This window comes from Ambystoma mexicanum, chromosome 6q (genome assembly GCF_040938575.1).
Source record: "Ambystoma mexicanum isolate Mex_15411 chromosome 6q, UKY_AmexF1_1, whole genome shotgun sequence".
Classification (NCBI taxonomy): Eukaryota; Metazoa; Chordata; class Amphibia; order Caudata; family Ambystomatidae; genus Ambystoma; species Ambystoma mexicanum.
Genome location: NC_090937.1, coordinates 197,838,501 through 197,863,036, shown reverse-complemented (window position 1 = coordinate 197,863,036; position 24,536 = coordinate 197,838,501). Strand labels below are relative to the sequence as shown.

The 24,536-nt window shown below is 45.0% G+C and overlaps 1 protein-coding gene across 4 annotated transcripts in view; it reads left to right on the top strand.

Moving 5' to 3' along the window:
- The window catches only part of PTBP3 (polypyrimidine tract binding protein 3), a 1,755,480-nt gene that overhangs the window by 40,247 nt on the left and 1,690,697 nt on the right, over window positions 1-24,536 (top strand). Inside the window, exon 2 of one of the 4 annotated variants that reach the window (XM_069630624.1) lies at window positions 4,614-4,647. The exons of the other annotated variants lie outside the window; for them this stretch is intronic. Within the exon in view, the coding sequence (XP_069486725.1) occupies window positions 4,614-4,647 (34 nt within the window). The remainder of the gene's footprint in view (window positions 1-4,613; window positions 4,648-24,536) is intronic. 4 annotated transcript variants of the gene reach the window in all.

The window sequence follows — 24,536 nt, the reverse complement described above, 5'->3', positions numbered from 1 at the left end:
TTCAACGTGACCACCTGGAGGCTATTAGCTTTTTGTAAATATAAAGACCTCAGGCCCCAAAACTAACGTTGACACCAATTTGTTAGATCTTTTGGCGGCTGCACTTCTGGAAAATAGCCAACCAATAAACCTGGGCGACCTTAATTTTTGGACTGAATCCGGGGTTAACCAACTTATTCATAAGTGTACCTTTTTAGTGTTCACACATTTTTTTTATATGGCTAATTACCACTCGCTTATAGTTTTAAATTGGAAAATAATTGACTGCATCGTCATTCCGTTGGGCTCAACATGTACAGAAGACATAGATTACGTTTATGACATTAGTTTTTTATTATACATGGAGTTCATTTTTTTATTTTTTTTTTATTTCGTCTGGTGTTGGGAAAGGAGTGTTGAGAAGTCAATGTCCTCCCCCTCCCCAAAATATTTACAATAGTGTGAAGTCTTATGTTTTATCAAGAAAGTAGGAGAGTTAGTAGTAATGAAATAACTGGGGATGCAGGTTCTGTGTTACTCTGCCATTTGCTATGCCTCTTTGTAAGTTGGTTGCATTGCCTTTTTTGCAGTGGCTTCTGACACAGAGCTGTACATACGATCTGGATAGTGTGAGAAACCTGGGGGTATTCTCCCATGTAAACCCCGAGAATCCTCTATTCAGGTGGCCAGGGGAGGGCCATCGCTTTTGAATCCCAACCCTGGGTGTGGACAAGCGAGGGAGGACCACCTGAGTAGTGGAGGCCGGGGTTGCCCTCGGGAGAATATCCTAGGAAAGATGCTGAATTCGAATGGGACAGCAGTGGAGGAGGAAGTCCCAGATGCCGTCTTGGGATATCTTGATTCCCATGACCCAAACGTAGGTAGCAAAATCCTTAGAGCTCATTCTATCCGTCATGGCCCCAATGCAAGAAGGGAAATAATAGTTGATTTACCCAAGAGGAAAAGGGAGGAAGGCGCAAGTAACAAAAGATCAGAGCACTGAAAACAAGATCTATTAATTCTCTATAAGTCATGGGGAATACCACCTAGAACCCTATACACATAAGCCATCAAAAAAAACACAAAGAAGGGGAAAATGTCCTCCTTAAGAGGAGAACGAATCAGGAGATCTTCTACCCACTGTCAACACCCTGAACTCAGTCTAAATCTTGTTGCAGTTCTAATCTCTTTCACTTAATCTCAAGTTGTGTTAACAAGCTCACCCCGCTCATTTTCTAACAAATACTGAGACAACGAGGAGGAGGCAATTAAGATTAACCATAGGAATAACATTAAGAAAGTAAGGGAAACTACCCTAGTAAGAATTCTGGTTGTCCGACTAATAGTCGGGCATTCAATAGTAACTACTCACATGACTGTTTGTTCACTATAAAAGGTGTGGTCTTGCACAACGAAACAAGCAAGCTGGGAATGCAGTCCGGACCGGAGGAGCAGAGAGCAGCAGCTGCAGGCTGGAGCAGAATAGCGTGCAGAAACGCTGGCCCGGTGTGTATTAAGGGCTGCAGCGTGGCGAGGAAGCCGTGCCTCCAGGGAGCCGGAGAAGCGCAGCCTGCATTCTGACAGCTAGGTTCAGGAGAGTGTGTGTTCCCTTGGGGCCTGTGCCGACCCCAAGGTTGCCTGAGTGGCATGTGGTGAGACCCTGACCTCAACACTACATCTCCTGGAGGAACCGTCTCAACGTGATACTGCTCACTTGAGTTTCATAGAGAATGTGAGAGAAACTCGGGAGCGTGCGTCTGGATGAGAGCAGAGGGGGAGAAAGGCACGGACAGTAAAGCGGCACATCATTTCAAGGAAAGAAAAGTGTAAATGCTGAAAGCGTGGCTGAAAGCAAGAGCGAAGCACAAAGTATAAAAGTTACAGAAGGGAGCAGAAAGTAAAGCGAAAGCAGATGATAGGAAGCGAGCAAAAGACTGATTGGGACGGACAGAGAGAAAGTTAAGACCAAGCACATGGGTGCATGTAGCCCTTAACAGCAGAAGAGGGGCACAAGAAGAGTCAAGGAAAGGTGCCAGGGTCACGAAAAAAAGGAAAAGAAGATATTTCAAGGTAGCATGGGAATAGTAAAGGACAAGTGCCAGGGGCACAATAAGAAAAGCAGGAATAAACAGTGCAAGTGTGCATGGAAAGGAAAGAAGTAAAGGGTTGCAGGAAGCATCTGAAGTGAAAGGAAGAAAACCAAGAGAGGGGCAAAGGGTCAGAGTGGGCGCGCTCGGGAAAAGCAAAGATCCTGGCATTTTCAAAAGCCTCTGATTGTCAATAAGGAAAAGGTACATTCTTGCCAGCTGAATTTGTCTTTTGAATTAACCTGAGGAAGGGGCACCCTGTGAAATCAAGATGGAACTGTGAGATATCATGTTTTGTGTTTGAAAGCTGGATGAGGTCTGAGCTTGGGGAAGGGAACCCTAAGAGGCCCAACTAAGTTGAAGACTGGTTAGCTTTCTATATAATGTTGAAAGGGTTGACGCGTGGTGAAGGGAACCCTGAGAAGGTTACAAAAAGGAACTGTTAAATGTTGTCCATGGTGTTTTGAAACTTGAATAAACTGAAGCTTGGGGAAGGGATCCCAAGAAACTCGAACACACAGAAGGTAGTTGGAATAACTAAAAGGTCCCTGTGGAGAAGGTCTTACGAACAGCCCTGTTGATTGAACTTCTTTGTGTGACATTGCCCAAACACCACCTGAAACCAACTTTGGCTTCCCACTTTTTTTTTTTACCAACTTTATTTATTTTGGTTTTTCAAAAGCATAGGTTGCAAACATTTGAAAATGTTCCCTCCCCCCATCCCCCTAATAAATCTCGATATGGTGTAGCATGTTTCAGCCAAGTTCTCTTCCTGCCCGGAGTATGTGCTTTTAAATAACAGGAATACTGCGCAATAATTTAGGCTTAAAATACATTTGTTCTCCATCATCTGTAAATTTGTGTAGTGGCATCCAGGAGTCCAGTATTTTGTGTAAGAGCCGTGGGATAGTGCGGTTATCTTTTCCATGCCCATCACCCCCACATGGTCTTACCCACCACATGGCCACTATCGGTCCTTGTTTGTTCTTCCAAGTGTGTGCCAAGGTTATTGTAGCAGCACTTAACATATGGGTAATGAGGCAAGCTTTCGACCCGGAGTTTGCATAGCACCCCTCAACTGCCTCCCCCAGTAGGAACACCATTGGGTCAAATGGCAGCTGTACCCCTGTTATCTCCTTGATGTGGCTCAGGATCTCCCTCCAATATATTTCTACTACCGGACAGGACCACCACATATGCATTAGGTCACCAGGGTGTCCGCAGCCTCTCCAGCAGGATATGGGGTAGTCTGGGTTAATGGGATGCATGCGTACTGGTGTCATGTACCATCTCAAACACATTTTGTATGCTGCTTCTTTGATAGAAGTGCATTTGGAGATTTTAGCGGCTCTTTGCCATATTGGCTCCAAGTTTCACCAGAGATTGGTTTCCCTACGTCTGCTTCCCACTTTTGCATATATAGGAGGGGTTCCTCAGGGTCTACTGCTCCCATTAAGCTATGCAGTTTCAACATCCCTTTCCCGGGTTGGCCTTCTTTTATCGTGAGTTCTAGTCCCACTGGATCCCGGGTTGCCTCCTCCCGGATCCTCCTGTTAGAAATCTAATGCCTAAGTTGAACATAGTTTAACCTCTGTTTCAGGTATATTAAATCTAGCCTTGCATCTCTCAAAGGTTAGGGGTGTGCCTTCTTCATAAAGGTCTCCCATTGTCAGTGTTTTCTCACCCCCTCTCCATTGTACCCAGAAGTCAGGCCGCATTCCGGGAGTGAAATCCGGGTTGTGGGCTACTGGTGTCAAAGGTCCTCCCCCGATCTTCACCTTTCCACTTCTTAGTGCTTTTTCCCAGTACCGTAAGGTAGTCTTGGTTGATTCGAGTAATGTACCTTCTTTGCTTCTGTGTCGTTCAGCAAGGAAGGGCATGTTATCCAGGGGGGCATTTTTTTTTTTTTGTTTTTTTTTTTTGAACCACCATTTTTCCTTTTTAAAAGACTTCATGTCACATTTTTGTACAGTGAGGGAAAACCTAGGTTTAGACACAGCCAGATTTTTTTTTATTTTGGACTAGTAGACAACAATGGTCATTAGAAACATCAGTTAAAGGAATTACCCCTTTAGATTTGGGGCCAGTCAGTCATTACACCAACCCAGGAAGCTTAGTAAATAAAGGTTTTCAAACTAACCCTTGTGAGTCTGTGTCTCTGTCTTGATTCCATGCCTGTCTCACAAAAGGAAGACCACTTTTTTTTATGCTTAATATATTTATCATTGGATCAAATTCTGTTTGTACTAAAAAGCTAACGCACATGATATTTGTGGCTTGCCTCCTGTTGCCACATTTAGTGGTGTTTGTTTTCTGGTTGTCTTTGTACTGCCTCACACTTTCTACTCCTGCATCTTTGTGCTTGCTGTTCATCATTCACCTCCTTTACATTTGACATCACAATTCCATAATACCTTCTTCGTTTGTTTCTTTATATGTTAACCTTTTTGTTTCCCTTCATCATACCCCTTGTTAAACACTGCCCTTGCAATGACTGGCTTCCTAACTTGGATTTCCATTTTCTCTCTTCATTGTCTTTCCGTACAGTGTTATAACAGATCTTATAGCTGTCGGTTCAAAGGTAGGACTTTTTTTCTAGTGTCTCACCACCACTCTGTTCCTTGTTAAGCTCTGTGACTGTGTGCATGTTCATCTGTTTGTTTCCCTCATTTGTGTGCTCCTTTAAGTCTTTGACTTTTTTTGCTTCACTCTTGTGCATGTTGGACTGTTTTTGCAGCCGTCATTGGCCTATAGTCGTTATTGCTAGGATTTCTCATGGAGTCGAGAGTGTAAACGAAAGAAGGAATACTTGATTCTGTAGTGTCTCAGAACTATTTGTGGAATCTTGAGAACAATAAACACTTGAATGGCGAATTGGGTGGTATCTCGCCTGCTGTCTGAAAGCGAGTGGGTAATTTGAACGCATTACTGGGGAGTTGTACAGTAACTAAAACACTGTCAATTTGATCATCTTGCATCTGAAGGAAACGGATTTTGTGATGGTGCTTTGATGTTCCCTCTGATTTAAGTGACAATCACAGATCATGAAATTCAATACATTTCTCCTTTATGCAAGCAGAAGGGCTGTCTCCCTGTTTGTAACATAATGAAGGGGGTCTGATTTGCCACACCCAAGTATGGGAAAATGTTTTTAGTTGGGCGATTAGGCGATTTGATAAAGTAGTTTAGTTGTGTATTTATTCCAGTGCATTAATGTAGGTCTGTGAAGCTACAAGTTCTTTACAGGAGAGAATCACTGAGCCTAAATTTGACATTGAATGAAATGAATAACCTCACCATAGCCACTTTGTTGCTGTTTGATTAACAGAACTGTCGATACTTTGAGGTATCTTTCAACACCTTGGGGCTGTTTGGTGCAAACCTTTTGTGGTGATAAGGAAAACCACGTAACAGGATGGCCTCTTCGTTTTTGCTATGTTCAAATGTGTTCAGGAAGGCACTGGACCAACATTATAATGGTAAAGGTGGAACAATGGGGTCTGGGAGTTCCCATTCCCTGCATGGGGTGTTTTCATGTTAATCTTCCCGTCACTCCTAATCCTATGGGTTAACTTTCTTAGACGGGTGATGGTTTGGATAAACCCCAAATGGTTCTGGGTTAGTTCCCCATTGGCTTGGCTCTTGTTATGTCATGTTATGTTACTTTGCATTTATATAGTGCCTTATGTACCATTGGTATAGTCTCAAGGCGCTGGTAGGTTGAACGCCCTCGGGAACCGAAGTTAGTCAGTAGAGAGAGTCAAAAAGGTGCGTGTGAGCACTGGATATGTGTGCAGCTGGTGTGGCATTCGTGTGATAGCTGCTTCTTAGCGGTAGGTGTGGTGGTTGAGAGATCAGGACTGTGTGTGTTCTGGCAGGTTGTAATCCAGACCGATTCTGGCTGCGGTAGGCCTGAGGAGAACGTCTAGGCTTGGGGGGGGGTGTTACCAGCAGTGTTTAGTTAGGGTGATGGGGAGCATGAGGCAGATGATGGTATGAGAACAGCTATACCGAATGGTGTCATAGTATCGCTGTGTTCTATTTGAGTGGTCGTGTAAAGAAGAGAGGAAGCGTGGAGATGTGAATATGGTGGTTTACCTTAGGTGCTTGAGATCGAGCCCACTCCAATAGTTCCAGGTACTCAATCCGTTCCATGTACTGACTGTTCCGTGCATTACAACCGTATCAAGCACTCAGACTGTTCCTTACAATGCTCTTTCAGACGTTCCATGCCCTCCAAACCATTCCATGTATGTGACGTCATTCTATGCACTCCAGTCCGTTCGATGCACTCCAGTCCGTTCCGTGCACTCCAATCCGTCCGTTCTATGCACTTCAACCATTTTATGCACTCCAACCGTTTTATGCACTGCTCGTTTCATTTGCTCTACCCACGTTATCCTTTCACCATGCATCTTCCATCCACATAGATCATCTTCACACTGCTCAATTCATTCATTCTACCCATGTTATCCTTACTCCATGCATCATCCATCCACATACGTCATCTTCACACGTTCCACCCACTTAACCGGTTCCACCCACTTAACCGGTTCCACCCACTTAACCGGTTCCACCCACTTAACCGGTTCCACCCACTTAACCGGTTCCACCCACTTAACCGGTTCCACCCACTTCACTAGCTCCACCCACTTCACTGGTTCCAGACACATCACCCGTTCATTCACCTACTTCATCCGTTCTACCATTTTAGCTACAACACCGGATGATAATTGTTCACTCTTTCTATGATTAACAGTACCACGGAAGGACCTTCTGAAAGCAGTTATTACACAGATACGCTATAGGGTAAACCCTTTAAATGCAACTTTCAAATGCAATTATGACCTAGATAAGCTATAGGGCAGACTTTGTAAATGCAATTATGACACAGATAAGCTATAGGGCAGCCTCTCTAGACTTTGGCACAGTGATGTTATTACGGACACTTATCTAGATTCCGCTATGCCGAAGTGATGTTATATATACTTCTAAGCTCAACTTTACACAGAGAGGATTAGGCACATTTCTAAATTCAACCAATGCATGCTATTAGGCACACTTCTAAATTCAGCCAATGCATGTTAGAAGGCACACTTCTTAATTCAACCAATGCACGCTAGTAGGCACACTTCTGAATTCAACTTTGCACAGAGAGGATTAGGCACATATCTAAATTCAACCAATGCATTCTGTTAGGCACACTTCCAAATTCAGCCAATGTATGCTAGTAAGCACACTTCTAAATTCAACTGCACAAGAGAGGATATTAGGCACACTTCTAAATTCAGCCAATGTATGCTAGTAAGCACACTTCTAAATTCAACTGCACAAGAGAGGCTATTAGGCACACTTCTAAATGCAACCAATGCACGCTAGTAGGCACACTTCTAAATTCAACTTTACACAGAGAGGATATTAGGCACACTTCCAACTTCAGCCAATGCACACTAGTAGGCACACTTCTGAATTTAACTTTGCACAGTGAGGATATTAGGCACACTTCTAAATTCAGCCAATGTATGCTAGTAGGCACACTTCTAAATTCAACTGCACAAGAGAGGATATTAGGTCGACTTTCTAAATGCAAGCTAGACCGCAGATGGAAAAGTTTACAACTGTTTAGCTTGTGGGGTTGAGTGGTAGGGTAGTATGGCATGAAGTAATTGTTTCAGTCCCTGCCCTTGCCACGCTTACTTATTGTTGGCTTCTTGCTTCTCCTGTGATGCAGTCCCCTGCCTGCCCCTACTGGTGGTTGGTGGGAGGGATAAGGTGACTGGGTACTTCCAGCAGCCACATGCTGCTGGGCTTAGAGGGCATCATTGGGGAGGATTTACTGACTCCCATGCCAATAAACAGGAGCTAGGAGAACGGCACATGAAAGTGCCAAAGCCCATTCTGCCTTTAGTATAAACGATTAGGAGGGAATCCTGCTTTTACTTCTACCAACTGAGGAACACCCCATCCCCAATTTGGTGGGAAATAACCAATATGGTGGGTGATGGATACCAGAGGTGCCGATTTCGGGGAAGATGCTTCCTTATGACTATGTCAGAGGAAAGCCCTTGGGTGTCGGCTTGCGCACACACCCAAGAAAAGGGCTCTCCTGCAGAGCCGACAGCCCCTGCATACATGACTCTCCATCCACCAGTATGGGAATAGAAGACCATGCTGTCATTCCGTATTTAATCTGCTAGCACTGTGCAACCACAAAGAAAGGGGCTGGAGCCATGCTGAGACACCAAGCATGAGTAGTTTGTCCTCTTACAAGGTCTACAAACACACCACCTAAGGTTTCATAGGCTAAGTGAGACATCACTGAGGTGGAGGCCGTGATTTGGCTAGCAGAGAGAAGGCCACCCATTTTGCCATGATTTTCAAATGTTACGAACGAGCTAAAACAGCTGTGCCACAGAATATAAAGTTGCACAAGGGCTAGTGTCGGAAGACAAAGTTAGACATTTACTGTAGACAATATATTGCCATTGATGAATAACGCTCATGGGTTCAGCAAAGAGCAAGCGCATAGCCTGTTCCGTGGCTTTAGCAAAGGTGATTTAACAAGACCTGATAGATTCCTCTTCCTAACCACAGAATAGCAGCGTCTTGTCTTCAACGGTTTAATGCCTTGAAAATACACATGGTGCTGACACCATCATAGTAATAAGCAATGGATGTTCAGCACACGTTCACCTACAATGTGAGGTTGGCTTCCAGAGGACAAAAATCAGACACTAACTGTAGACTCACAAACACGTGCCGTTAGGGTCAGCTAAAGGCTAACAGTTTCCCCTGTTCCAACAGAAGAAAGCCAACCACAAGTGACAGCTTTCTGTTGTAGATGAGCTCGTAGCAGAGTCAAGAGATGCTTCTGCACTGATAAGCAGCTTTTGTACAGGAAGCATGATATGCGGTTAAAGTGTCGAAAGCAATTGTCGTGCCTAAACCCCTACAGAAAATGCATCTAATATAATGGCATTTGAAATAGGCCAGAAAAGAACACTGCGCTGTGCATGGTCGTCAAGCGGAAGCCCTTGCATTCTTACGAAAATAATGTAGAAGCAAAGACAGTGCTCGTTACTTAGTTTTCACATAGGTAAATCGTGTGTAAAATGCACAGCTAAACTCAAGAGCAGGTCCATACTTTAGACGGTCTATCCAGGCCAAGGAAATGACGCACATAGTACATGTAGACCAAGTCACGCATGTTAATATAAAAATCACAATAGACTAAGGCTAGGGAGAATTCTGCAGCAGGCAGCCGAGAGCAGACCAAGAGATCGTGGGGGGCTGGGAAGAGCCTTCCATAGCAGGTGCCGGAGCAGCAGGCCCCATCGACAAGCAGTCGTGGTAACTTCGCATGCTGCCAGGCAAGGCATGACAAACGTGAGTTTAAGTGAGCTGAACTTTGTGTGAGACTGAAGGCGTGCTTGATTATGTCACTGAACTCATGATCATAGCATAGCTTAGACAACATAACATGAACCCTGTGATTGCTCAAGCTGGTGTTTTAAAAATGATGAATTGTACTTAATCTTTGTTAGACTCCAATCATGTTTTTAGCTTATGCAATAAGGCTTTCCATACATATGCTAGTATGTTATGTTATTATAGCTTTCATTATAGCAGGCATAATGATGATCAAAGCTGGTAGAGAACAGAAGTGATAATAAATATATTGACTTGCTACCTTCAAGTGTCAGCTTCATATTTTTGAGCAATGCTTCATAATAAGGTCTCTGAGTCAAAACAAACTACACAATATTTTCTGGCTGTATTTTTGTCAAGTATGACAAGGGGTGCAGAACTCGGGGAACTGTCAAAAGCGCTAGGCCGAACCCCTGAGGCACCTCTGATCATAACTCAAGACTTGTGATTCTGTGCCCACTTCACACAGCCCTATCTAGGTGTCGAGGGGGGCGGACAGGGAATCCCACCCAAAGCGGCAATCAAATCAATAGGTAGCAATTATCCAACCTAAAGTTCCTGAAAACTGGAAGGCACCCACAGGGACAGGACTCGAGATACCACTGGCAGATTTCATGGTCCAACAATCGCATCACCGGACCAATGACACAGCCACATAGACACAGAGCCACATAGACACACCCCCCACCATTAGGCCAGAGTGAGGCATGACTCTGGGGTCAGGTCTCTCGAAACGGTAGCAGTGAGACTGCTGGAGTGGGACCCAGGGGGCCGAGGAGAGAGCGAGAAAATTGCAAAGCTGGCAGTGGCTGTTTAGTTGCCTAAGCAGGGGTGGTGAAGAAACTGGCACCTGAAACGGGCCCCGAGAGTGAGTTTGGGAATAGCGACGATATGGTGAGTAAGAAGTGGCCAGGTGAGGAAGAGGTGCAAAGTGACAAGTCTATTAAAAAGGGCGAGGAAATGGAAGAGGTGGAGAAAAGAGGCTGCAGAGATGAGACTATGGGAGAAGAGCATGGTACATTAGACCCTGGAAGAGTTCACAAAAACTTGGAGAGCAGCGCATGCTAACTCAAGAAAAGAGAAGCTTTGGACAGGTGGAGAAATGAGCATGTGGCAAAGCAACAAGGAGGTGCAAATGAAGCAGAAAGACTAGTAGGGATTAACAGAAAATTCCCTATGGACAATCTCTGAACAAGGCATCACAAGGGAGGCAGCTTAAGATCTAGGGAAAGAGAGATTTAGCAAGAACCCCACAGAGACCCTACGTTGGCGTCTTTCTATGCCAGACTCCAGCCCTTAATTTAAGGTCAGCTCCAACATAGCCAACTTGCAGACTCTAGTTAAGACTTGAGGAGGTCTCCCCACCATTCACTAGCTGTACAAGATCACAAATAGAACAATGAATACTAGAGACTGCGACTTCTCTTACAGACTGAAACTAAGAGGAAGGGCCTGTGAGCAAGTGACGGAATTGGAGAGATGTTTATTGGAATTAGATTATTCTATTTGATACAAAATTAACCTCCACCACCCTCCCTTTCTCTCCCTTCCCCATCTGTTTTTGTAGTAAGCCGCTGGATGAATCTGGCCCTGCCCTTGCTGCGAACTGAACATTTGCTTTGGATCTTTTTGAGAGACCCTGATCTTAGAGTAGATCTTAGGAACTAATCGCATCCTGGTGAAGGACCACCCTGATAATGATTGGGTTACCTGTGTACACATTCTTGGTCCTGAGGCAATTGATTTGAAGAGGTGTGAACTATAATTCAGGTCTGTCCTATGTTTGATCCTTGCATGCTTCATTACACTCTACAAACCAGTGTCGGAATGTGTTTTAAAACCAAATTAAACACCATTAAAATTAGGGTGATTGACACGTTAGTAGAATAACTAATTTCAGCTCACAAGTACACAGTAGCCATCCCTGCAAGCTCAACTCCAGTTCAGAGTCACAGAGCATTGAATTATGTATATGCAAATTAGGCCAACAACTTATATTCCTTCAGTGTGAAAAAAGCATCTTAAAATGCAGTGCCATTTTGTACGTAGGTTTCAAAACCCAAGACTCACAGCTCTCAAGGATGTTGACCACATTTACAACTTGAGCAAAAAGTTATGCTTTTTGGCTAATTTGCATACCTTTTTGGCTAATTTGTACTGCTCGATGGTTTAGAACATCCAGGGATGCCTACTGGGTGGCGCTGTGGCATTTGTGCCTGTTTGTTGGGAAGGCCTATTCCACTGTAATCAAACTAAATGTTCCAGGCTAATTATTTTCTAGACCAACTATCTCCATTCCAATTGCTTATGCCCCAGTCCAAGATTTACTTTTTGAAGTAGGTACCAGTGCCTAGTGCCACTCAAGTTCTCTCCCCAAAGCTCCTAACATACGAATTCCTAAATGTAAATTACACATCTTACAAGTGTTTGGCTGGTTCAGCCTTAATAATCTTCAACCTATAGGTCGCTCTTCTATGCTTTGTCAAAGTTGATGAACAGTTTGCATACTAGCAAAGTATATTAATGAATCTCCCTTGCCTTAGGGGATACCCAACACTTGTTCCAGTGGGGATCTCACCCTCACTCCTAATGGGGTGCTTGTCGGACTGACGTTTTCAAGTACCTGGTAAATGTCTTCCTTGGCTGGAACCCACCACGAGCTCAGTGGGTCGAGCGCTCGCTGCTGTGATCTGCAAGTTTCAGGCTTGAATCATGAGAACAAAGGTCAACTCTACCTTTCATCCTTCTGAGGTCAATAAAATGAGTACCAATTTCGATTGGATAACAATAATTGAATATAAAAAAAATTCTCTGTAAAGTGCTTTGAAGAAAAGCGGTACATAAATAACAAGTTAGTCTCCTTCTTCCTCCTCTTCCCCTGAACAGAGAATAAACATTGAACTTGGTCGTACCACACATTTCACCAAATGTAATCACAACATAGCACAGCTACAATGAAGATTTGTAGAATTCATTTCTTGTAAACCGTGAGGAAACAGCCAGGGACGTTTGAAAATAATACACTGTAAAGTAGTAGACTGTAGTCGGAATGCAGGGTTCACAAGGTATGATTTATTGCTGTGTTAAACTTTCAAACAGCCTTGCATTATAAACAACAAAACATGTTTAAATGTGGCTCAGCAGGCTTGCTCGGAAAAAAAGGTGAATCAATTAAGAGTTCGCATGAATGTCCTCTTAACCTTTGCTCCTCTTTGAAAGAAAAATAATCAGGTCACATAAATTCCTTTCCCCGGACACTAGCTTTCCGTTCCTTCGCCAGCTGTCCAAATTGGGTTTTAAAAAAACGAAAACAGAGGGTAAACCCACGGAAACGCTGTCCTTTGAAAATGTTTTACGCCCAGATTTTCCTTGTCAGTGAATCCGCTTCGGTAGTGTTCCCGGCGCTGCCGCTCTTCGAGCCTCTCATGGCGGAGAGTCTGCCTCTTGATAAGGATCTCCGAGATGCCAAGCCTTCAGCCTCCTAGTATGCCCAGTGTACATCACCTGGGGTTTCCTCCCACTTCTCTGAGGTCTCCGGCCAGTGCTGCTGCTGTAATGAGAGACACCTGATGAGTTTCCCGGGGCTTCTTTTAACTCATACTTTGCTCCTCACCTCCCCTCAGCTTCCACCCGCCTTTCCTGCCCACTTCCCACACCTGCAGCCAGTTTGCCTTCACTCCTCCACCCTGCTCCATGCACTGTTTGTCCATCCCAACCTGTACTGCTATTGGGGTACCTGTCACTGTACCGCATGACAGGGCTGGATCTATACCGCTTCCCTTAGTTCATCTTATCTTTTCCCCCACCTGATCTCCATTCCCGTGGTGGTTTATGGTACATGTAGTTTTGTTCTGTCCTGCTGATGTAACATTTTGGGTGCTGGGTCTGAAAGTTAGAATGGGGTTGTCTTTAATCTCCATTGCCTCTTTGACCTCCTCACATACACTTTTTGGATGACTTATTGACAACAGGCTTCAATAAAATACAAAAGTCAACATTCCTGTCATAAATGTTAGTCATCTATATCTGCGAAACCAGAAAGGTAGATCACTTGAGCAGAGGCGGATGGTGTTGGATAGCCACAGAAGCTTCACTTGGATTTTCTCATACGAGTAAACTAAGTTGGACAATAGTTTATGAACTAAGTACGTTTCTTGGTTGGCGTTATATTGCTTTGTTTCAATCCAATGTAAGGAACTCATGATGGCAACAGTAAAGACAGACACAAGTGATCACATTTCAAAGGTATTTAAGAAACTATATGCAGGTTGGAAAAACACCTAATCTAAACATAAATCTAAGATGGGAGCAAGCATCGACCATTGATTGAAAAATATGGCAGTCCTTGTGGCGTTGTCAAATAAAAAGGGCCTCTACTAAGAAACATATTGCCAAACCTTACAACTAATACAATGGTGTGGGATGGCTTTCAAGAAAAGAAAGAAGTGTTCACAAATAATCTGTCAGGATGCGGTAGCTTGGATCTCCCTTCCTCACATTTTGAACACTGGGTAAGATGGGATCTTGGAGCACAGTACACACTCTAGCTTTCCCAGCACAAGTCAACAGTAGCGCTTGCAGCTTTTGGGACCGTCGATGGCCAAGTTTCGTTCCTCTTGAAAGTCTCTTGTCTTTGAGGGCCTGTCGTTTAAAAAAAAAAAAAAAACTAAAGTTCCTTCAACAAAAAGAAAGTTTGTTTCCTGGTTTTGCTTTGGGTGAGGATTCTTCACTCTTTGGATCCCCCTCTTCTGGGCGTTGACCCCTCTTAACTTTTAGCCTCCTCCCTCTGGGTTCACTATGGCTTTTTCTCGCTCACAAATCTTAATGTTTTTTTAAACAGTTGCAGTGGACATCCCTCGACCGAGTTCACCTTTGTCAACACACTGTTTCTTGGGACTTTAGAGCGTGCCCCTTCTCGTCAGCTTCCTCGGTCGGGTTCACTCTTGCCAACTCCATTCACAATTGTTAGCAGGATTCACTTCCCTTGCTTTATCACAGTTCATAGGTCAAAGGCCTTCGACTGTACAGGGATTTTGCTTGACCTCCTGTACGACCACTTTGACCTAACCTGGCGGCTCTCCTACCGCCCTCTGGTACCTGTAGTTTTCAATTAAGCGGGGGATCGGCTAGTCTCTCGAGCTTGCACCCACGTGGTGCCGGCTCCCTCTGCGACTGGTCTCCCCTCAACACTTTTACAGTTCTTTGAACTCAGTTCAACTTGCCACTTTGTGTCTTTAACTCACCACAGCCCGGTTCTTATCGGCTCGCCCCTTGACTCACCGGCTGTTATGAACCACTTGGCATTCCTCATAACTGGAATCCAGGCCGGTACCACGGTAGTAGGAGTTTCCCTCGCTCCTGCTTCTCAACGTCGACACGCTCTGTGTACCATTGACATCTGTTGTAGCACACTTGGGCTATTGGCCTCGGTCTTACGATTCCCTCTCTGGAGGTTTCGCGGGACTCCGTTGGAAAGGGCACGGTCGTGTCTCTCCTTGTCAGCCTTTCGATATACGCTGCCTTTCTCCCCCTTTGGGGAAAGGAAAGGGCCCTCAGGTGTGTGTGATTCCGATCAATTGCCTGACCCTTGTATTGGGACATGTCAGGTAAACGGCTCTGGTGTTAGCCAGTTCTCTGGTGTGTCGTCAAAAAGTGTTTGTGTCGGAAAAAGGGGGGAAGGGGCAGTGGTTTTGTATGTCCTACCTGGTAGGACGGGAAAAAGGTATTGAAAGAAGGGGGATACTGCGTCTCACCCGTAGTGTCCCACTCCCCCGAAGACCTCCCTTCCAGGTGATCCTCTCACTAGTCCACCCCCAGGAACTGGATCCAATAGTGATGGGCATGTCCTGGCCACCTGGATGACAGATCCCCGGGGACCAGCTAGGGAGACACGTTCAGGTTTCTCACACCATGGACCAGTGCAATGTGTTTTTATATTTATTGTTGAAAGCACGGACCTAGGTCGAGAGTAGCAGAGTGCTATACAGGCTGTGGGTAGGCATCGTTTGTGCTTGTATATTTCAACACTAGCGCTGTACTGTGTTGTGTTTTTCTGCGTCAGTCTGTGCATCCATCGGGATTAGTACTTGGTCAGATATTGTTAAAAAAAGCCCCTCTTTAAGAGACTTGGAAAATTGTTGAGTGCTCAGAGCCGATACCGGGATAGTTCCAGAGGTTGTGTGCGGGTCAGAATGCTATTTCTTTTTTTTTTTTTTTTTTGCTTTATCATAGACGCCACCTCCCCCCACTGCCTCCCTGGCCGCCTGTAGGTCTGTTTGGAGTCCATCCTCTCCTGGTACATTTCATGCATGTATTCAACCGTCATGTCAAGTACTGCAACCTTCCAAACACCCATTTACAGGAAAGCATATGGTTCCGGACGCCAAAATACCGATTGCTGAAAACTGATGTAATTAAATGATACTGTGTTTCTCTATCCTCCTCCTATTCTCTCTCCTCATTCTTTCACATTTCCAGTCTTTGCGTAATATGCGCTATGAAGCCTATATGGGTCACTAGGTTTTTAGTCTCCCATGCGCTTGACTCCTTTTAATATAGTTTCTTGTTCCAGGTTAGTGAGCTGCAGGGTCATGGGTTGTGGAGGTGCTGCCTCCACCTCATTTGAATTGCAGTTTGTTTGTACCCAGATACCTTGCGCTTCCTTATTTAGATATGACGTCTACACACTTGATTAATACAGTGAGATTTATTTTTGTTGAGTTCCTATGTGGTCAGCTGACACATGTTTCAACCCCTCAGAGTCCTTAGCAAGGCTGTTTTATATACTTTTGGTGCATTGGTAAGGTTGTGATACATAGTCAGAGTGATAGTTGTGAACATGATTATAACATGTTTGTTTGAATATACATAATTATTAAGGTATTGGCATTTTCATTTTTACAACATCAGAGCGGAGTAACATTACATAATTGGGTCTAGCTGATAGGGAAGAGAATGTCAAAGTGTTAGTATGGCCCGAGTATTCTTAAGGTTGCTGTGTTAATATGTAAAATAGCCTCTGTGAGAAACACGAAGGTGTCTCACTTACTAGTCCCCAGGGATCTGTCATCCGGGTAGCTAGGACAGGGCCTTCGCTATTGGATCCAGTTCCTGGGGGTGAACCAGTGGGGGAGTATCACCCTGATTGGGGGGGTTGGGGGTCTTCGGGGAGTGGAGGTGGGACACCTTTTCACCATCTAACACTATAGGATTTTTAAAAACTGTACCCCACCCCTTTTTTCGACACAGAACGCTTTCTTACACCGTAACAGACAACGGACTAACACCAGAGCCGTTTACCTGACCTGTCCCAACACACGGGTCAGGCAATTGACTACAACCACCCACACCTCCCGGCTATTTACCTTCCCCACAGGGATAAAAGGGGGAGCACAAAGGCACATGACAAGCAACGGCAAACGCACGATAATACAGCTATGCCGAATTTTCAGTTCAAATGGAGGAGAAAGGCGGCGAGACCTGGAAGGACGACGATGGGTAACTGCCCTTGCCCTTTTCACTTTAGACCCGCGAAGCCTCAGAGAGGAATATCATAAAACCGGGAGCTACAGCTGGCGTGTGGAGGAATGGATGTCAACGGTGCACAGGGCCGTCCCGCATTGATAGCACAGGCGTGGAGGCGTGCTGGCTACCGTGGTATCTTCCTTGACTCCAGAGGCAAAACAAGCTAACGGGGTTCAACACAGCCGATGAGTCGGTGGAAGCTGATAGCAAACAGAAGTGTGTTGAGCCCAAGGTTGCAAGTGGCAACATTAGATGAACGCAGGAACTTGAAACGAAGAATTTATGTGTGTTTGAACTTTTGTGAAAGCCCAGAGAAAGGCCATCTGCAGAGTGGTCAGGCGCTACAGGAGTGCTCATTTGAAGGTCTCTCGTTGGCTCCGTTTTGTGTTGAAAACTGCAAGTACCAGAAGGTCCTAGGAAAGGGCAACATGAGATGTCCGAGTGGTCCTACAAAGGTCACGTCAAATCCTTTGTACAATCGATAGTCTCTGACCTATGGCCGAAAGAAAGCTAGGAGAATGGAACCCACGCTTTCTGATGAAATTGAGCAAATCATGAACTAGGTGAAGGATGGCTATGTGAACCCGACGGTGGGATGCCAAGGGAAAGCTGCTGAGAGTGAATCCTGCATTGAGATAAAGCCGAGTAAGCTGTGTATATTTGGCAAATGTGAACCCAGCTGAGGGATACCTGTGAGTTGGGGTGAAAAGTAATACACACAGGAACATTGTGGTGAACCCTGTTGAGGGTTGTCCACAGTGGTCTTTGTTTAAAATGACATTAAAGCGCCTGAATGTTAATAACTGTATTTGAAAGGCCGTAGTGAACCCAATGGAGGGAGGTCCATTTTGCAAGGAGGATCCGAGCACGGTGGAGGGAGGTCCTAGGGCCGAAGAGCCATCGGCCAAGGTACAAGATCACCGAATTAACTTTTGTCTGTTGTTTTGAGCCAGCAGGCCTTCTAAGGCAAGAGACTTTGAGTAAAGACTTAGCCACTGAAGGTTCTGGTATCATTGAACTGGAATTGTGAGCCTCTTGCTGGAGAGGCTCAGGAGTTCCGCCTTGTTCCGTGCTCGAAACATGGGGAAGAGAGACCAAGCCATACCATCCTAACTTATCATTTTGAGAACACTTTCTGGTGAACATTATCCCACACTTTTTTTTGTAACTTGGTGATAAGGATTGGCAATAGTTTTCTTTTTTTGTATAGGCCCTTTTTATTTGACAAGACGCTACTAGACCTGCCTTATCATTTGACGGTTGTAGCTTGCTCCCATCTTAGCTTTAGATAAGGTGTTTTTCTCACCCCTGCGTACAGGTTAATAAACACCCTTGAACTGTCATCACTTGTCTGTCGTTACTGTTGCCACCATGAATTCCTTACACCTCCCTGAAGCGGTCTATTGCAGTGTGCCTTACCTAGGGCGTTCTGTGCTCGGTGCCATATTGTAGATATATGGCCTGTAAGGATTTACAGGAGCCCGGGTGGGCTACGCTCTGAAAAGAGGAGGTATTTAATTAGGTTGTTGGCCTGGTTGTTACAGGGCTGCTGGGGCTAGTGCCTGGTGTGCTCAGGAAAAGTGCCAGGTGACCCAATGAGGATGGTGCTTGTGGGTCATCAGTGCTGCTGGTTAGGTGCAGTCCTCTGGGTTACTGAAGGGCTGCTGCTTGCGTTTCCGGGGGGTGATGGATCGTGTTGGATCATGGTGGGAGGCGATTTTATAAGGGTATCGCGAAAAAGTACAACTGGAGTTAAAAGGGAGGCATGGTATCACAAGTATGACAATGACACAAGTTACAATTTGTAAAACCTTTATTAAAGTTTCAATGGGGTTGGAGAAACTCCTACTTTGCCCTATAGCTAGGATGGGAGTACTCTCGACCATCAAATCGTAAACAAAATGGTCCTAATTGTCAGTCAAACCAGAATGGACTATACTAACAAAAACCTAATGCCTGCACTACAGCTAGTACAAAAAGTTTGAAAAAGGAATACAGGTCCGTAAAGGAAAGTCAGTGTTCTAAAGAATAAATGTGGCTGAGTCAGCTCTGCTCTCCACGTTGGACACACTGAATAAGGTGGTCCCTGTAGACAAGACAACACTCTGGCTCAGGCTCTTAACACATAAGCAGTTCAAAACGTGGATTGAGGCACGTCTGGCCTTCCTTGTTAAAGTCTTACTGTCCAATTTCCAAGAATTCAGGTTAACAAAACATTCACATTGTCCCGCTCTGTCAGGCTTAGACCTTTCACAGCCAAAGGTTCACAACACTTGCATCGGTTCCCTTCCCCAAGCTTTACTCATAACTTTGAGGGGTTCCCTCACCCTAACTTTTATACTTCCGGTCCCCCTCAGTCGAGCTCAGCCCGTTTCCTGATGTCGAAGACTTTCGAATGCGAGTGAATTTTATGACTGGCCTCCGCAGGACCACTTCGATTTTTCAGCTATTATCTGACACTCATTTGTTATTTACCCCAGTGTGTTCTGGTTTGTGTAGTTCACTGTGTTTTTGTTCAACTCTCAGCCTTTTGTGTTCACCTTCTGGGTTAATTTCTAACACCTTGTGTTTACAGTTCATTCACTTACTCTTTACAACGTTCTTCATCTTTCACGTGAGACTTTAGAGTGGGCGATTTCCTTTCGCTGGGCCACTTCGTTACTCTGTATTGTTGACTGTACAGATATCGTTCTTTCGCATGTCTGCCTTTCTTTGCGTCTCATCCCCACGGGTGCAACCTTCACTTTTGCAATATGTTGTTGCCACTTGACTCTTTCTGCAGCACACACTGGGCTCACGTAGCTTGCCAAATCCCCGGCTGTGTGCATTGCTTTCTTGTCTTTTTCTTTCTTCCAATTTGCGAGTCCAGGTTAATATCACAGGCTTTGCCTCGCCTCCCCAACTCTGCCGTTCACCTGGGAGGGTCGCTGGCATCCTTGAAACACAATGCTGCTTTCCTTTTCAGGATTCAGCCTTATCCACATATCTTTTCGTGGCCTTTTGGAGGCAGCAACTTCCTGCAGGTAACTCCCGGGGTTCTTTACCCGTGGCTCTCTTCCCTCAGTCCATTGCTCTGCTCCAATAGTTTTGCCTTCGACCCGGATGTTCTGTGCTTACTCGTGTTGCAGTTTGTTCAGAGTGTGTCTCTATGTTCCGCCTTTTATCCGTGTGAGGAGAGCTAATTGGTATCAGATGTATGCACTTAGAGTCAAGCGCCTGACCCAATTAGCGGGACATGTCCAATGCGATGTATAAGATTTAGGATTGTTACTATGTCATTTTCTTCCTCGGCTCAGTGTTTGTGTTGAAAGGGGGGGTGGCGGAAGCTGGGACTTAGGGGAATCCTATGAAATAGGATGGGTTGGATGTACGGGAAAGGAGGAATACCACGGCTCACCGAAGACCCCTCAACCAAGTGATCTTCCTGCACTGGTCCACCCCCCAGGAACTGGATCCAAAAGCAATGGCTGTGTCCTGGGCACCTGGACGACAGATCTCCGGGGACCAGCGGGTGAGACACATTCGGGTTTCTCACAGAGTGTACCAGATTCTTTGGATCCAGACTCTGGGGGTGCAGAAGTGCGGGAGGATCATCTGGGTGAGGGTTCCACTGGGAGTTGGGGGGGGGGGGGGGGGGGGGGGGCAGCAAACTCCCAATGGCGAGACATGATATTCCCCTCTTTCCAAATACCCCTGCCCTATCTTATTTTATAGGACATTCCAACTTTCCCAGATTCCCCTCCCCCCTTTTCCTACACAAACACTGAGCAGAGGAAGAGGAGGTCTGAGGCTGAAAGGAGTACCACCCATGCAATACATTGGACCTGGCCCACTAATAAGATCAGGAAGGGTAAAGCACTTGTTTTTAATTACAAACACCTAGTACCTATTAGCTCTCCCCAAATGGTTAAACAGCATTTCTTCCAGGGCACCAGTGAACCAGGCGAAGCAGAGCGTTAGGCCGAGGTACGGAGAAACCTTGGACAGCGCAGCGAGACCTCGTTCCCTAAGAAGGGCCTTGAAGGATTTGCCAGGAAGCCTTGCTAGAGGGAGAAATCTCTTTTGTGTATCAAGGATACCCGCCACCCTTCCGGGTCAACGGCAGAGTTGGGGAGGTGCAGCAGCAGTTGTGGTATCGTCCTTGACTTCAGGATCAAAGCTTCGAAAGAAGAAAATTAATTTACACAACCGGTGAGTTGATGAAAAGTCTGGTCTGTGTTAAATGAAACTCAACGGCAACAGTATTCGACAAATGAATATTGCGCGTGAGCCGATAAGACGTGAGAGAAAGCAAAGCAATGTAAAGAACTGTACATTAAAGATACAAAGTAACTGAGTGGTCCGGCGAAAGAAGTTGTCTCTGGTAACTAAGTAAGGCTTGCTTGTAACAGCGCCACAATGCCTGAGGGCTGCTTTGGGTGCTTTATAAATGTAAAAAATAAATAAAACAAGATTGCCCAATCAAAAGTCTCTGTGAAATGTCTGATGCCGTAGAAGCGGCGGGAAGACAAAGAAACTGAGATGCAAGATTTAAACTGTTAGGTTGGATCCCGGCAGAGGGAAACCTGGATATGAGAGATCTTTGAACATTGAAATAAGTACTGTGCTCGAAACTATATTTACCAAGAGGCCTTGGTGTAGGAGAGAAAAGTGACACTTGAGGAAAGCAGGTTGAAGTGATCGAGGTAACAGAAAATGCCTTACGGTTTCAAAAGTCTTCAACAGTGGAAGGAAAGTGAAAGGATGCTTGAGCCTGGCGGAGGGAAACTGGTACTGAATTGTGGTAACAAGCAGAAAACAACCTTTTGTTGAACTATATTACAAGCTAAAAAGTGCCTTGGGCTGGAGTGAGAGAAAGGCTAGAGTTCCAGCGGATAAACTAGTGACTTTTCGTGGAAGGCCAAGTGGGCCCTGGTCTACTTGTGTCAAAAGCCAGAGTGTGTCGCAAGGTCCAAGTGTTCCACCTTACCATTTGCTACAAAACGTCGGGAAAGGAGTTTACTTGGCCATACTGGCAATTCTTTTGAACACCGATTTTCCTTTTTGTATTACACATTCCCTTTACACATTTATTGTATTAGAAAGAGGGCATGCATTAGGTTTATTAGTATAAGACATTTTATTTTGACTGACTGATAAGGACTGTATCTGGTTTTTGTTTGATGGTCGAATACTCCCATCTTAGTTAATGGGGCAAGCTAGGAGCTTTTCCCAACTCTTTTTAAAACATCAATAAAGGTTTTGAAACGTGCAGCTCTTGTGTCTGTGTGTACTTGTGATACCATGCCTCCTTCACAGCATGTGAACAATTAAGGGTAATAGTGACATTTCATTCCTGGGTAGTAGCTTGTGCCCCTGTTATAGTATATATGGTTATTCTAGGTTTTGTTCATGATAATGTGATTTGCTCAGTAAGACAGTGTAATATTTGCTTTATAGATACTATATATATTTATTGGAAATGATTATTAGAAGTGAACAATGTAGATTTTAGATGGCCAGGTTAAATGGTAGAACAATTAAATGATTAAATGCACAATCTTGTCTCAGAAACCCGTGATTTATTTATTTATTTGTTAGTTTGTATGTTTAAAGCGCACAGCAGCCTTGTAGGAAAGGGTCACACTTCTATTAAAACAAATTAGGTTTTGGATGCTGGCAACTGATCGGTTGGTTGTGGTGTTGAACCTACACATTTGTTTCGGTTTGCACAACCAGTAATATTTAACAAAAGATAGATGCAGTTGTCGACCCTGCAGTCTTGTCCTTCGGTTCAGGTGTCTGGTATATGAAAAGTGGTACGAGGAAATACGTTATTTGCCTGAGATCACATGTGAAGTGAGGGAAATGGGATTAGAACCCATGTTTCTTAGATTCAATGTCGAGGCCCTTTCCACATTAATTTAAATTTGCCCTATGTTATGAGCTTTTTATACAGTGCTGTAGTGGTCTGAGGGTGCCAGAGCTTGCTCAGAGAGTTTGGTATTGTGCTCCTGCCAAAGGTTTCCAGATCTTGTTCTGTGAGAAAATAGAAAAGGGCAGAAGAGGGTGAAGGGCAAAGTGTGAGAAATGTTAAACACCAGGAATATTTGTGCAGTTAAAAAAAGTGATGAGGAGTAGGAATGACGTTTGTGTTCATTTGCATGCCTGTAGAGTCATTGTAGAACAATGAAAGTGTCACTGATTGGAAAAAGATGAATGCTTAATTCTCTTGTGAACAAATATATACCTGGGTGAGCTGTTTGTAGTACTGCGAGGAATCTGAGGGCATACTCGCTTCTTCCCCCAAGATGTCCTCCTCCCAGGTGGCCAGGGAAAGACCATCGCTCTTGGATCCTGACCCTGGAGGTGGAGATGCGAGAGAGGATCACCTGGATTGAGGGAAGTTGGAGAGTGGGGGAGAGGACGTCCTTAGGTGAGACATGGTTATCCCCCATTGCCTTTTCATAATGAACCCCCATCCCACAAGCTTTCATAGGCTGTCAGGCCTTTCCCTGTTCTTCCCCTAAAACATTCCCCAAGATTCAACAGTACTCCACTGGGTCGAAGAGACCAACAAGAGGAACGCATCCTCATTCTAATAACGCACACACATGGACCACAGCTGGGTCCTGAGCCGAGGAGGAGGACAGCAACAGTAAGACTGGACTAACGCTTCAGCAGTGACCAGTCTAGTCCTTTTTGGTCCAATAATGATGGCAGGAAGTTGAAAAGGCGGAATCATTAGAGACAACAGGAGCTGGGAAAGCAACTCCATATCAGCAATGTGGCATGCAACGCGCTCGAGACCCGTTCACAGATGCAGAGTTTATGCCGCAGGAAGCGAAGCTGAGGGACGCTGGAGGCCGGTAGGAGACTGAGAGGGAGACCGGCATGACCGAGCAAAGCGGTCGAACGAGTCCTGACAGGCAGTTGGAGCATCGCCGGGGGAGCAATGCCACGGTGAGCCACTGGCAGAAGAATTGAGGTATTGCACGGGAAGACGTGAACACGTGGGGGCAGAAGACTTTGCAATGCCATAAGCTACAACCGGTGAGTGTGCAAAGGGGAAACAACGGTTTGGCAGGCGAATATGTGAACCAGTTTTGAATGCTGAACAGAGCAATTACAAGTACTTATGAAAACCGACCAGAGTGAAAGCAAGTTTTGAACACTCGTGGATATTGAATGGAGTGAAAGAAGGGTGGTGATTTTGGCTGATACCATAAGTATTGGCAAAGTCAAGAGAGTACCAAGAAAAGGGTATGGTATGAGAAACCAAGTATTGGCTAAAGCCAATAGCATTCAAGGTATTGCACTATATGGGAAAAGGAGCATTGGCAACAGACAAGAGTTCAAGGAACGGCATGTTATGAGGAAACCTGCATTGGCAAGAGCCAGAAGACTACAAGAAAGTCTAACAAGTGCATGGTGGCCAATCAAGCCACGGTATAGTGTCCGAAGAGTGTGACACATATGAACAAACCAAGCATCACTGTCAAATGGAAGCAGTGGCATATATTTGATGGGGAACTGCTG